Source organism: Gossypium hirsutum, chromosome A07 (genome assembly GCF_007990345.1).
Source record: "Gossypium hirsutum isolate 1008001.06 chromosome A07, Gossypium_hirsutum_v2.1, whole genome shotgun sequence".
Lineage (NCBI taxonomy): Eukaryota > Viridiplantae > Streptophyta > Magnoliopsida > Malvales > Malvaceae > Gossypium > Gossypium hirsutum.
The window spans coordinates 98,090,749-98,105,673 of NC_053430.1; the positions used below are offsets into that span (position 1 = coordinate 98,090,749).

At 33.1% G+C, this 14,925-nt stretch overlaps 1 protein-coding gene and 1 pseudogene across 1 annotated transcript; one reads left to right on the forward strand and one right to left on the reverse strand.

Moving 5' to 3' along the window:
- The first annotated feature begins 1,598 nt into the window (after positions 1 to 1,598).
- LOC107926545 (kinetochore protein NUF2 homolog) lies at positions 1,599 to 10,828 on the forward strand. The gene is made up of 13 exons (XM_016857429.2): positions 1,599 to 1,996; positions 3,731 to 3,824; positions 5,140 to 5,553; positions 5,640 to 5,858; positions 6,394 to 6,484; positions 6,552 to 6,731; positions 7,043 to 7,132; positions 8,095 to 8,202; positions 8,999 to 9,052; positions 9,420 to 9,534; positions 9,631 to 9,788; positions 9,888 to 9,983; positions 10,396 to 10,828. The coding sequence occupies exons 3-13, from the start codon at positions 5,390 to 5,392 to the stop codon at positions 10,468 to 10,470; spliced, it is 1,350 nt and encodes a 449-aa protein (XP_016712918.1). The 5' UTR covers positions 1,599 to 1,996; positions 3,731 to 3,824; positions 5,140 to 5,389; the 3' UTR covers positions 10,471 to 10,828.
- A 1,582-nt stretch (positions 10,829 to 12,410) lies between these two features.
- Positions 12,411 to 14,688, reverse strand: LOC107926453 (peroxidase A2-like; annotated as a pseudogene).
- Between the last annotated feature and the right edge of the window lie 237 nt (positions 14,689 to 14,925).

Genomic DNA, 14,925 nt, shown 5'->3' on the forward strand with positions numbered 1-14,925 from the left:
CGATTAAGCTTGTTAATACTACCTTAGGCACATATTGGCTCATTAGGTTATCTAATGTTAAATTATGCGTAAAAACGCTTATTTTGATAATAATTGAATCTAAACTAATAAAACTAAAAACTAAAAAAAACATTAAATGACTTAAAAACAAGCCCACTTAGTACTTGGCAATACCTAACCTCCAAACCCAAAACCATTAACCTATAACCCCAAACATTAAGTGACGAAATCACAAAAACTTAAACTCAACCCCAAACTCCAAAATCAAAACCCAAACCCCAAAATACAACATCCAACCCTCAAACTCATAACCATAAACCTAAAACCCTAAAATCAAAACATGAAATCTAAAACAAAAAACCATCATCTAACACTTAACCTTGACCCTATGGACTTAAACCCTAACTCCAAGCCATAAATCCCAATCATATATCCCCTAAAACGTAAAACCATAATATCTAACCATTTAGCTGATGGATCTAAATTTTTAACCCTAGAAGTTAAACCCTAAAACACAAACGCCAAACTATTAACCATTAAACCCTTAAACTCAAATCATAAATCACTAACCACTATACATATAAACACCAAACCATAAACTACAAACCCTAAACCACCAAATACACAAACCTCAAAACTCAGGCCCATAAACTATAAATTATAAACCATAAAACTAAAATTGGAGACTCAAAATCCTAAACCATAATCCTTAACCACAAAAATCATACCTCTAAGCATTAAACTCAAAAAACAATTCAATAAGCTCTAAACTAAAAACCTCAAACTACAAACCATAACACTCAACCCTCAACCCCCAATCCGTATACCTCAACCTATAAAGCCCAAACCCTTAACCTTAAACCTTATACTTTTAAGGGTTTATATGGTTCAAGGTTTATGATTTATAAAGGTTATGGTTTAAGTTTTTAGAATTGAGGTTATATTGTTTGGGGATTAGTAGTTATGGATTTAAGGCTATTACTTATGTATATGGGTTAATGGTTAGGGTTTAAGGGTTGAGGTTAGGTTTTTAAGGGTTTTAATGTTTAAAGGTTTATAGTTTGGGTTTCAAGTTTAGGGTTTGATATACATAATGCCTATGTTTTGGGTTTTAAGGCATCAAGTTTCGAGGTTCAAAGTTTCAATATGGTAGTATATATAATGATAAATTAATTTATTCGTCAACATATGTGTTATATATACCGAAGATATTATTAGTGTTATCTATATAGGATGTATTTTAAGAAGGTTAAAATATTTCATAGATCTCTCCAATTTTTGTAAATATGAAATTTAAGCCATATACTTTTTTTTTTCTAGGAATGTAGTCCATTTACTTTGCAAAATTTCAAGTTAAATTGTTAACATTATTAAAATTATTTTGTTAAATCTAGGTTAATATAAAGTCTTTTCTTTAGTTAAGTTACATGGCTACCAATTAAAAGTATAAGGACTAAATTTCAAATATGTTAAAGGAAAAAGTAGAAAATAGTTTACGGAAAAAATTACAAGGACTGAAGAGAAATTTCCCCTTTTTTTTGCTTTTTTTCACGTGACGGTCGCATATGGGTTTTCGCTCCTTTTTTATTTTGTATTTTTCTCTCTTTACTCCTCTTCTTCCTTCTCCATCTCCCTCGGCCCAACTGATACCACCGGAGTGCAGCTCTCTTCCTCCTCAATATATTTTCCCGCTTAAAAACCTAAAACAAATTCGGATGTAGGGGAATTTGAAAAGGAGACGTCACAAAAAAAAAAAGACTGTGTGATATTTATCTTCCTTTTTTCATTATTTTGATTTTTTTTTTCACCCAGAAGTCTCTCTCACTCTCACCGCTGCCGCCGACATCGTAACGATTGTTTGTGGCGGTCTTCTCAGTAATTAAATGTATCTACTCTACCGCTTCCGTGGTTTGGATTTGACTCTCATATCCGATTTTTAGTAGAGCTCTCTCTGCTTTTTGTTAGCTTCGTCTTATTGAAAATCATCTCTAAAAAGGTACTAATCGGTCAATCTTTTTCCACTTTCCTTTTCTTTTAGTGATTGATTCAACAACCACTGCAATCAAGATTTCATCTGGCATTTACATTGTTGATAACGACATTTTCTTGGAATGATTTGTTCTTTATCCGTTTTTGTTCTCATTTTCTAGGTTTCATCTGTTTGATTTCTTCAATTTTGTTATTTACTGAAGCTGATAATGTTCGCGTTTCTCTTTTGACAATTTATTCGTTTTTCACTGTTTCTCTTTTGACAATTTTAAATTACGATTGTCTAAGAAGGGGAAACATCTGTTGTCATTCTGTGTCAAGTTTTAATGTTCTAGGTTGTTATTCAGTACTAGGGTTTAGTTGTTCTTCAATCCAATTTTTTTTTGCATTTCGTATTGTGCTGTTTTGGGTTTCATGGTCATAGTGGAGATTGTCTTGATTCGTGTATGCATGGACCTTTTTTTTTTCATACTGCTAGGTGTTTGCATTCATCAGTAAGGATTGGGTAGATATTTTTTAAAATAGTTTTGAATGGAGCTCATCGATGAACTTAGTTAGGATTGTTTGTGTGCTGGTGGGTATGATTTGCAAATGGATTTTGATTGAAAATTTCAGGTAGACCCATCTCTATATATCAGCTGAATGGTAAGTTTTGTGTGATTACTGATATATCCATGAGGTGAAAATACTCAGATTTTGGTTAAAGTTAGAATAATATTCATCTGGCTTACCTAGGTTTATAGCATGTTTACATGAAGGGAAATTGAGTTGTAATCTTTTAAATGAATAGGTTCTAGTCGCAACCCTTAGATTAACATAATTTTGATTTGGTTATTGGTTGTTGTTTCTTATATGAGACTGAAAAAATGACTTGTTGGATATATTCTTTAACAATTGCATTAGTAATTTCTTCTTCATTTGTTGTCTTACTTGATTTCTCAATGCATTCTGGTTTTGAATTAACTTTTTTTTTTTCTTTTGATTGTTTGTTTTGGGTTAGCTTAAAAGAGAATTTAAAAACTTTCTTTGACCAATGGTTTGATAATTATTACCTTATACAAGTGCTGTTTGATTTTCCTTTTTCAAGGAAAAATGCAGTTTGTATGGCATTGTTGTGTGCTTTCTAATAGAATTGAAAGCAAGAGATTTTTGCATCAATTAACCTCAATTTAACTAGAAGAACGTTGTCATATTTGGAATGGAAGATTTGTGAATTTTTTTCAGTCTCGGAATTTACCTGTTGCTAAGGTGGTGAATATTAGTCATTTCATGGACCAATGCATATTTGGGTTTCTTTTCATACCGCTAGGTGCTTGCACTCACCAGTAAGGATTGGGGTGGATTTTCTTTAAAATGGTTGACTGGAGCTTATCGATGAACTTAGTTGGGATTGTTTGTGTGCTGGTGTGTATATGATTCGGAAATGGATTTCGATTGAACTATTTAGGTAATATCTAAATGCATGGCATTGGTTGGAATTAGGGATGTAATTGAACCGAAGAGATTGTTTTATATTACAAAGTAGTTAAGAAGGGTTATTGTGTTGCATTAGAAGATGTTAACTATGTGTTGTTGTTTTCTTCCTTATAAAGAACACAATGTATTTGCCTTTTTGATCTTACTGTGATTGTTTTCTTTCAAAGTTTCATATTTGAATCATATTATTGGTTTATTTAAAAAAAAATCCAACTAAAGCTTGACTAATGTACTTATCTTTCGCTTGGTATTGTTAATTATGTAGCAAAAGGAAGTTTCTCTTTTGAGGACTTCGGCAGTGTTTGAAGGGGGGCTTCAATTGGTCCTTCGATTGGCTTGGCCATTCATATGCACCCAAGGTATCTCTCTACAATCTCATAATTTTGTTTGGAATAACATTGATGTGTGCTGTTTTATTTGATTGTTGTTTCCTGTCTGCAAGTCTGTCAATGTTTATTTGGCACTTTCTATATAAATTTTGCTGCATGCATCTGCAAATGAAATGAGCATGTATATATATTCTTTTGATATATTTCCATATAAATTTGCATGTAAGGATTTTTAGGTTCTGTTTATTTGGTCACCTTTATTCCTTATATTCCTTGCGCACACAACGCCTTTTGAGAACGCATTACTACACATTCCATGTCTTAAAAACCCTAACTCATTTTGTTCCTCCGATCTTTCAGGCTGCAGCCCCCTTTTTCATTATTCCATTTTTTCATTATTTTGTCTTTGTTCTTTTTCTTTTATTATTCTCCCTTTCCTTTTCATTGCTTAGTTCCTGAAAAGTTACTTTTTTTTTTTCTAAAGAATTACCCTGGTTACTTAGTACTTTTATCCGTATGTAATCCTGGGTGCTTTGCATTCCAGCTTAGAGCCAAGGCATTCTTTTTTTCTTTTCAAAATTCGATAATTTTGCTATTTGGTTTGTGTTTAGATTTGTTTTTTTTCCTGCAAAATTGTACGGGCAAAAGGTTAAGATTGTGTGTGTTTAATTTTGAGAAGTTTGATTTTAGTGTAGTTTGTAGATTTCATTTTGGGGGTTAGGTTATCTGAGTTATCGTGGTATTTTGGTTGACTTGGTGTAAGAAATTGAACTGGCACAGATCGGAATTTGTTTGTAAATGGAATAAAAAAGTGGTCTTGTATGATGATTAATGGTTTGTGATTATTGATGAGAGAAGATATGTGATTTTCGGTGTGAAAAAATGAGAAGAAGTTTGTACCAGCTTTTCCAATCCTGGGTATCTCTTTTTACTTTATTTATTTATTTATTATTCTATAGTGTTTATGAGGTTTCTATTAACTGCTTTGTAATAGTTATTGATGTTTAACTTCTCTTATATGTGTTTTGTGTTGGCTACCTCTTAATCTCTTTGGTTATTAATAGAAGTTAGAATTGGTTCATCATAGGCCTATAACTAAGTAGTTGGAATTGAAAATTTGATGGCTGTGTATAATTCATGGCTGTAAATGTATTCAGTCCAGGAGTTCATTAGCGTGATGTTGTCATCTTTGTTTCTAATTTGACTTATGCGTTTCTGGGGAAAGAATAGTATTATATTGACTTAGTTTCATATTTGAATCATATTACTGGTTTATTTTAAAAAAAATCCAACTAAAGCTTGACTAATGTATGTATCTTTTGCTTTGGTATTGCTAATTATGTAGAAAAAGAAGGTTTCTCTTTTGAGGACATCAGCTGTGTTTGAAGGGGGGCTTCAATTGGTCCCATTTCGCTGCTAACCCTTTTCTCTACCCACTTCGCTGCTAACCTCCGTTTAACTAAAGGCCAAAACACACTGTTTAATTCACCTTGTTTTATTTATTTTTTCCAGTTTTAATTTTGTCCCATAACACTCTCACTGATATTTATCCCTCACTTTCTTGGCAACCAACCACTCAAATCCAAACCCAGAAAATGTCGTCTTTCGATTACCCTATACTCTCACGTAGTGACATAATTTCAATCCTGGCGGAGTCACAGATCGCTGCCGTCACTGACAACGATTTCAAGAATATCAAACCCGATTTCGTCTCTAATCTTTACACATGCCTCCTTATCTACCTTGATGCTCTCAACGAGTCCGCTCCTTTCCCTCCTCCTAAAACCAATTTCCTTTCTTCTTCTTTGTTTGATATTTCTTAATAATATTATTTGCTTTTTGCAGGGAAGACCAAGGGCAAGTTGAGTTTTCAGCATTGGAGCAAATTGAGAACCCAGATCTTCTAATTGGGTCATTCCAGGTTATGAATTTGTATAGCAGACTAAGAGATGTGATGGCTTCTCTTAATTGTCCGATGCAATTTAACCTTAGGGATTTGATCAAACCTGATCCACGTCGGACCGAGCATTTCCTCAGCGGAATCCTCAATTTTTGTCTTTATAAGTACGCATTGCCTGACTTGAAAAGTTTTGGTTTTGATTTACTTCAATTTTAGTTGCCTCATTTAGTGGTTTAGGCTTAGAAACAAGAAATTGTTATATAGCCCTCTTTAATCAGTTCAGTTGTAGGTTCAAGTAGTTTGGATGTGAAATGTTTATTTAAATTTACTATGTCAGCATAGAGCATAAATGGTTTCATAATTTTCAATAATTTGAAATGTTTTAGTAAGTTCTTAATCCTTGTAATTGGCATGGAAAAGCCTATATGATGTGTCACGTTGTGGTTTTCTGGGATGATATTGATATACCCTTCTGCTGTAAGTGGAAGTCAGTCTAATGACCATTATAGCAGTTTTTCATGGTATACAGATATTTTTAATCCCAATTTTCTCAGATTAGTCTTCTTTTCTGATGGCCTTTTATTAGAAATTCTGGTTCCCAACCAACAGTGTATCACAGTAAATTTCCTTTAATCAGTTTTCCAATTGTTTCCAGCCTTGCATGCATTGAAGTATTTTGTTTGTTGATTTCCATCTCAGAGAAACAAAATTGAATCTTCTAAGACCGATTGTAGAGGAACTGGCCCTTCTAGATGATCAGCGGAAGGAGTGGGAGGCTAAGATTTCTCAGGTATTTGCAGAATGACATGTGATACTTTAGCATAAAGATCAATTTTCACCATATTTCTTCCATGCAGTTGAATGCAGAGATTGCAGGTTACAGTGAAGCAAGAGAAAGGGAGTTGCCACTAATTCAAGAGGTAGAATCAAAAGTTAAAGAATTGCGAGAGATGATTGCTGGCCTCAACAGTAACCAGATGTCACTGAGAACTTCTTTTCGGAATTTGAAGGAGAAGACTGGGCAAATGGATGAGAAGGTTAGAATGTTAGCACTCCTTACAAAAGCTTTATTTCACTGATGTAGACATGGCGACAAGTGTTCAACTTTGAGAGGAGAGTTAACCTATATATGTAGACACGGTGACAATACGTGAGATGATCTTTCTTTCCTTTTTTTTTTTAATGATTAGACCACCATTTGATCCTAATGTAGATTCCCTTTTTTCAGCAACTGTTTTATAATTTTAGGTTCAATGTGATTTTGGCTTTATACGTGCGTTATAGTTTCCCCTCTTTAAGCATTAGTGCTATTTATTATTGCCTTTTATGACAAGCCTCTTCTTTACAGATTTCGAAGGCTGAGTTTGACCTGGTTCAAAGTGTTCAAGAAAATGCAAATCTGCGTTCAAAAATAGTTCAGTCACCAGATAAACTACAGGTGCATATTCCTTCTTATTAAGTTAAACTTAGGTGATTATGACTCAGATAAGTAAAGCATTGCTGTTACCGATTCTCATAAACCAAGTATATATGCTAATGATGCTACTCCTAATGGGATTCTCGTATGAGTTTATTTTTTTGTGGTTTGTGTTTTTATATATGGTTATTTATTTTTCTACCAGTGGTATTGTGTAATTACACTTTTAGTCTCAGGATTTGGGAAATTCTAGCTTACACCAAGACACATTATACATAGCTGTCCTAATTTTTGTGACCAAAAATTGTCTCTGGCATGCATGACTAGGGCATCTAACTTGGATAGAAAGCATAAAATAGAATATGTTCCACTGAGGACCTAATTATCCTGCTAGCATATGTACCCTGATTTATGTGTTTGCTATCAAGCCTGAAACCACCTTTATATTATTATAGCATTGTTGTCATCAAACCTTACATGCACATCTAAAACTTTATATGATTTTCTTTTCCTTTTGTGGTTGTAGGAGGCTTTTTCTCATGCCCTGTTATTGCTTATTACTTTCATCCCCCACTTTTTAATTTAATCATTATTTTCATCCTTGTTAGAACCATGGAGTAGTTGCATATCCGATTTGGGACCTTTCAATTCTTATCACATCCTTTCAAGTAGAGGTGTTTATACTTGTACATTTTTCTAGTATCTAAAGTTTCAGCTTTGATTCAACTTTGTTTTTAGATCTTACAGGCATATGGCAAGTGCCGTGATCATCTTGCAGTATTTAAAGTTGTTTTCCCTTAGCATTTATATGAAAAGTAAATATAGTGCTAATTACTTTTCTTTGGTAAATTAACATGTTGATTGAAGTTTTTGATGTAGGTTGGTTAGTTTGATATTCACTCCTTTGTGGATGGTATGGCTGCCCTTTTGCACTAAAACATTATTCTCTGTGTTTCTTTCTTTACTTTTATTTTGCCAAAAAGAGAGCTTTAGAGGAGAAGAAATTAGCTCGAGATGAGGCAAAGAATGCTGAAAGGTCAGCTATTCAGTCATTTCAGGAGAAAACTGCCACGGTTGAGGTCTACAGCAAGGTATGCTCATTGTCATAAACCATGGTATCAGGTGTCATTGTCAGACTTATCATCATTAATCATATGAGAGAATGCACCACGAGAATGTTCATAATTTATTAATCTTAATATTAGAAGAAAGCACATTTATCTGTTTCATATAAGAGTTAAAAAATTGCTTACCTCACCTTTTGTTCAAGATCCTGTTGTCTTTCTCTCACCTTTTGTTCAAGATCCTGTTGTCTTTCTCTTTGTATCCCATCCTCAATGTGTTCAATCATATGTTATCGATGAACTTCTTGCTTCACTCTCTCTTTTGTATCCTGTTCTGTTTGTAAAATCCAGAATCATGTATTGCTCCTATAAGATTGGATTCTGTTGGGAGCTTTAGACAAATAACATGAGCAGAGCGAAAGCATGTTCACATGCATGCATTTGAGTTATGAACAGATTGATCTATCATTGGGCTATCAAACTTTAGATTTTCCCTTAGGAAGCTTGCTTCTATATTTTTTCATACTGTTAAATCTGAACTTTTGTGTATCTATTAGCAATCAAAGTAAGCACTTTTTTCCTTCTCACTTTTCAACAATAATTTTATCAAACAAAGGTGACAAAATATCTCAAATAGGAGAAAGATATGAAACATTACTAGTTAATTATACATCAGAAGAGCCAACTAGAAAGATTATTCAGAAAGCTAAATATCTGGAAAAGCATTAAAGTGCATGGGCATCTAGTCGACATGAACGCCTTACAAACTTCATATGGTAGAAAGCGACGGATAACTTATTCTTAATATTGGGTGTTGCTACAGGCTCTAAAGAAAATGTCGAAGCACTTTGCCATGATGCAAGCTATACATGAACAGGTACACAGACTGTGGGCCAGTCCCTTTTTGTGCCTTTTCTCTAAAACTGAGTAGCAAATTCTTTGGCTTCCACTATTAAGTTTTCTATGGCTTGTCTTTTGGAACAAAATCCTCTCCCACCCCCTTCTCATTAAAAGAAAAAAGGAGGGGGGGGGGAACAAAAATAAACCTACTTGGGATTTTCAAATAAATATCAGTTTTAGCTTTTAATAAAGTTGCAACTCTTATTGCTCCTTTACCTTAAATTAGTGAATAACTTGTTTCCTAAAAGGAAAAGTTTTGATTTTTGAATGCTAGCCTTTTTACTTTGGTTGAGAACCACTTAATAAGCTAAATACCTTGTTTATAGCATTGTTCATTTTAATAGGTGAACTCTGCAAAATCAGTTGAAAAAGAATGCAAGGGTTTGAAAGCTAAGTTAAGTGATGATGTTGTGTTAGACAAGTCACTTGAAGCTAAACTAATTGAACGGGAAGGAAAAGGCAGGTTCTTATTCCAGCTATGTTGTATTATTGTCTATTTTTAAATTTAAACCACTATGTAGGTGCTTAAACCTTTTATCTTTATTATTTTACCAGTTGGACAATTGGAAGAACACAAAAGGCAGTTACAAAAAGAAAGAGATCTCAAGTTTGAGGAATCTACCAAACATTTGAACAGTGTGAAGTCGGAGGTGTTGTCTAAGCGGTGTGAGCTGGAAGCAAGGCAGAAGAAGGTTGAAGATGTGGTAGCAGAGGTAATCGACATGTCTTTTTATTCCATGGTACCAAGTTGTCTCTACTTTCTACCAGAAGTTGCTCAACAACTTCCCATTTGTATTTCTTTAACTTATTAGGTGGACTCCATAACGATAAAGACCAGTATGGTAAGAGAATCTGGAGCTGCTAAAGTTCAGCAATTGATTAGTAAGTGTGAAGAGATTGTAAAACAGGTACTGTTTCGCTTATGTTAACCTTGAATCTGTCTTTACATGTGTGCTTATCAAAAAAATTGAATATTTGTTCTTTGATTCATTCAACCGGTAAAAATCTTGTTGAACTAGGACTATTGGAAGAGCTCAGTTTAGTTAGAATAGAATTATTATTTGATAATTATCAGAAAAAATAAAGAACTATTAGTAAATATTCTTTCAAGCTATGGAGGATGCGAGATTGCAATATCTGGCCGTCAAGAATAATAATACGTTGTTGTTGTTACTACTACTTCTGCTGCTATTGTTGAGCTGTGTTTGTCTGTGTTGTCTTATGCTGAGTTCATTGTATATTTGAAACTTCATTTGTTTTAGTTGATATAAGAAGGCTTGAATCTAATCTCATGAGCTGAAAATGTTAATTTGAGTGCAGTTTCAACAATCTTCATCCTCTATTGGGCTCCTCTTGCCAGTGGATGGGAATGGAACAAAGACAACATTTGATTGAGTTGCTATAACCAGGCTTCAACTTTAATTTCAGGAAGCCACTCGATTGTAAGTTGTTATTAGTGCGTAGCAGTAATATATATTGATTTGATCGCCTATTGCTACTAATTTCATATGGACTTCCTATTACTGTATGATGAGGCCTGTAAGCAAGTTGAATTTATAGTGTGTACCCAAAAAACAATTCTAATATCAACTTGTTATGGTGTTCCGTAGAAGATATGTAAGGTAGTGTTACCCTTTAGCTTGTATGTTGCTTGCTTGATTTACAGTTCGAAGTTGTAACAATTAACCTTCTATGTTGTGTAGGCATAAAGGTGATGAATGGAACCATAATATAATGTTAATATTTCTAGTGAGATCAGCAAATCCAGATTAGTAGAATTGCTTTTATAGTTAACTCTTGAGATAGTTCTTGTCTTCACCTAATGAGAATACCTAAACAGTCGGTCTTTTGGACACATGGGTAAGGTGAATTTGCCATCATATTTTTCTGGGTATTGAAAGTTATATATATATATATTATTTTAATTTATATTTTTCATTGCATTTTAAACTTAGGGGTCAATGTGTTATTTTATTGTTATTTAGTTGACATTTGCAAATAAAATTGTGTCAATTCTTGTTTTATTATTATTATTATTATTATTATTATTATTTTGAAGATAAAATTTAATAAAAAATTCCTTATACTATTTCATTTTGCTACTATAAATGAAATTATAAAGAATTAAATGACTTGAAAACTTTATTCTATGAAAGGAAGATTGAAAGAATAAAAGATGACAAAATAAGATAAAGTTTTATATATACGTTAGGATTTAATTTACTGAACAAATTTACCTTTAACATTAGAAAGAATATTACCCATACATCTGGTTAGTGGTTTGTAGAGCAGCAGAGCTGACACAAAGCCAATTATGCAATGAATCTATTTTGTGGGTCTGAATGATTTTGATAGTTTAAGAGCGGTCAAAGGGTTTTCAATATCATCTTCTTCATATTTAAACATAATAATATTATTTTTACCTGTTTCCACCATGTGAAGCTATCTTCAGCCTCTCAAATTTGTTTCTTTTTCTTAAACCAATCTTGGGTTTTGATTTTTCATATATAAAGTTAATGTCTAAATTAAACATGGGTAATTTATATAAGTAGTTATTCAATTATTAGGCTCAGTTTTAAAATTTTTTATTTTAGTTACTAATGTCATTAAAATTATTAACAAAATGTTGACGTGGTATTTTTATCAACGGACTAACAAATTTAGCCCTCTTATGTTTACATATTCTAACAAATTTAACTCATAATTTTACACATCTTGTCAATTTAATCTTTGACTCTTAAAAGTTTAAAAATACAAATATATTTAAAAGTTTAGTTTTCTATGAAAATACATAAGATTATATAAAAAATACAAAATTATACTTTTTTTTCTCTAACATGAATTTTATTAATTAAAATAATAATTTTATAAATAAAATATTTATAATAAAAAATACCTTTGCAAACAAAACGAAAACTTGATCCGTTATCTTGTCCTCACTAATATATTCCAATCATGCACACCCTCAAATACAACATTAAATGCAACAAACTTTTCAATCCTATCTTATAGTTTTTGACCAAACCTAACCATAATGATCGTTAATGTTGAAAAAAGAAAAGAAAAGAAAAGGGAAGGACTGAATTTGTTTAAGTCTTCTTTATGATTCCCCCCTTTAAATGGCTTCATTTATGAATTTATTATTTTGATAAATATATGTCATGTTAGAAAATGAAAAAAAAGTAGATATTTATAAATATATTTTTGTAGATATATCATTTCCTATTTCTCCTTCCACACTTTTACTTAACCTGATTTTTAAATTTTTAATTACTATTTTAACATCATATTATCAAATAAAATTTAAGAATTTATTTGCGTAGCTCAAGTTTAAAAGTCAAGTTTATTTACGAAACTGTTTAGGCTAAAAGATTATCTAGCCTAATTAACAACAGCTTTCGTAGACAGCGTGTGATGTATATTTACTTTCAAAATTCATCACACAAAAATAGATGAGTCAAAATAAGTAATCAATTGATTCAATTTCCCTAAATCAAATCCTCCATTCTTCTTCATCAATTCATCGGACTTTCTGAGGTTAGGCAAATCCCTCAATCTATGAAGTTAGCAATGATATCCTGAGCTCTATTCTTCACATCATTTCGGAGATGGCATAGGTCAATACTGCTCTGGAAGTGCCCTATGTTGTTGGCGCTATCAACTAGGTGAGTAGCTTTTCCGAAAAAGGTGTGCACGTTGGTGGCAATAACAACAACCTCAATCTCACATTGCTTCTCAGTAGAACCAAAGAATACCTTATCCCCTGCAGTCATTAATGAACTAAAATTGCACTATTATTATTCCAAAACATCATAGGATAATGTCCCTTCCATATACTTCTTAAGGGAATACCCATTAGTGTAATAAATAAAACACATTCAGAAACATTATTAAAAAAAAATCACAAATCTTAAAGGATTTTCATAAACCCAAAACTTTAAATTTAATATAACCTCATTTCATATAATCTAATTGGTCTTTTTGCAATCAAGCCTTATCTCTCCATTGGTACCAATCAAAGGGTTTATGTTCCCCATCTTTATCATGGCCTTTGCAAATCTACTAAAGAACTGACTTTGGCTTCTTGCAAACCTGTTGACAATGGCCACAGTTTCTGCCCCATTAGTGGAGAACAATTCTTGGTCAGTTTGAAGTAGTCCCCTACGGTTTTGAAGATTCAAAAAGTAATTGTTGTCGAAGGTTAGGGAAGTTTGTTCGTCGAGATCGATCAAACTCGTGACATTATCCGCCTTTGGGACATAGTTGTTTAAGTGGGTTCGCGTAAGTCGCGTTGAGGGTCGGGTCAGTTTTGCCTGATACATTATTGAAATTGTAGAGTCGGTCCATGAATGCAGCACATCGTGCCCTTCCAAATGTGTGAACGCCTGATAACCAACCGACATTTCATGAGAAAAAAAAAACTCATTAAATGTTTGTTTATCTGAGTATATTCCATGTGCTTGGGTTTGGTTTAATATTTGTTTATTGAGTGTGTTGAATTCTTTGTAGTCATTACAACAAATTTATGGGTTAAATCACTTTTTAGCATTTGAATTTGGTAATTATTTTCATATTAGGGTTTAAATTTTATTTTTTTGTTAAAGTATAAGGCTCTGAACTTGACAAATGTTCTCATTTTGAGACCTAAACTTTTTAAGGTTGAAGTTTTTTTTAGAATAATTACTAAGTTCAAGTCCCAATGCTGAAATAATTTTCAAATTTAGGGCCTAATTTAGATCTAGAAAAAATTCAGACCCTAATATAAGAATAGTTATCAAGTTCAATCCTTGAGTAATGATTTAAGCGGTGAATTTATTAATAAGTGCTTGTGCATACCAGACAATGCGACTAGATCAGTGGAATCAAATCCCATGCTCCTGAACAGGGTGGCAATATTGGCAAGACTCTCATGGCCGGTCGGGATGGTTCCGGTTCCTTCTCGGTGCGTGGTCCTACTATCCCTTCTTCCTAATGGAACTTTCCATCTTGGACCTCCACCCTGCAAACCAAACTTACTCTTTAAATATAATAAAACTGTTAATTGGATCAAATTAACAATAAAAAAACATACCAAGGAAACAGAAATTTGAGCAGCAAGGGCCAAAATATCAGCACACGAGACGACGCAAGGGCAAGCTTTCTCCAACGCTGTTTTGATATCATCGATAACGGCATATCCGTCTGTGGAAAGGTTCGGTGTCGCAGTTTTCTCACTGTCCGTTCCGTTCAACAGTAACGAGGCATCGCAACCCTGCACGTATACCGTTAGTGCATGCATGCTTGCATATATAGTATATATGTATATAATGGAGCAAAAACTGTGTAGTTACATGGACGAAACAATCATGAAAATGAAGGCGAATTAGCTTGGGAAATATCCAAATGTCATTTTGTTGAGCTTGTTGCAGCACATTACGAACAATGGTGGAGACATTGGGGCAGGTTTTGGCGTAGAACGTGGCACTGAGTTGAGCATTAGATGCACCCACCGTCATTGCTACCACAAAAAGGGTAGTAATCATTTGAAACCAAGACATTTTTTTTTTTGAAAGGAAATAGAGATTGGAGATACTTTGAGAGACGCCATAGAAGCAGGTTTGTATAGAGGTATGTCCATGGCTGGGGGTTGCAAGTTGCACATTTTGAGCATTATCTGCCATAGGGATTGACTTGCAGTGTGAATGATTATTATTAATACTTTGATTCTTTGATCAGTTTTATCAATAATGCAAACGCGTGATTGTGATCTCTTTTTCTATTCTTGGCTTTGAAATCCAGGATCCAAAGTTCATGCATTTTTTCAAAATAATATTTTTACACGTTTTTTAGATTCAAGAGATAAATGAGGTT

Excerpts from the sequence above, each read along its gene's own strand:
- LOC107926545 (XM_016857429.2), top strand. The coding sequence starts at position 5,390 with ATGTCGTCTTTCGATTACCCTATACTCTCACGTAGTGACATAATTTCA. Across the intron at positions 9,535-9,630 it reads AATTGAACGGGAAGGAAAAG|TTGGACAATTGGAAGAACAC; the intron begins GCAGGTTCTTAT and ends TTATTTTACCAG. Across the intron at positions 9,789-9,887 it reads TTGAAGATGTGGTAGCAGAG|GTGGACTCCATAACGATAAA; the intron begins GTAATCGACATG and ends TTAACTTATTAG.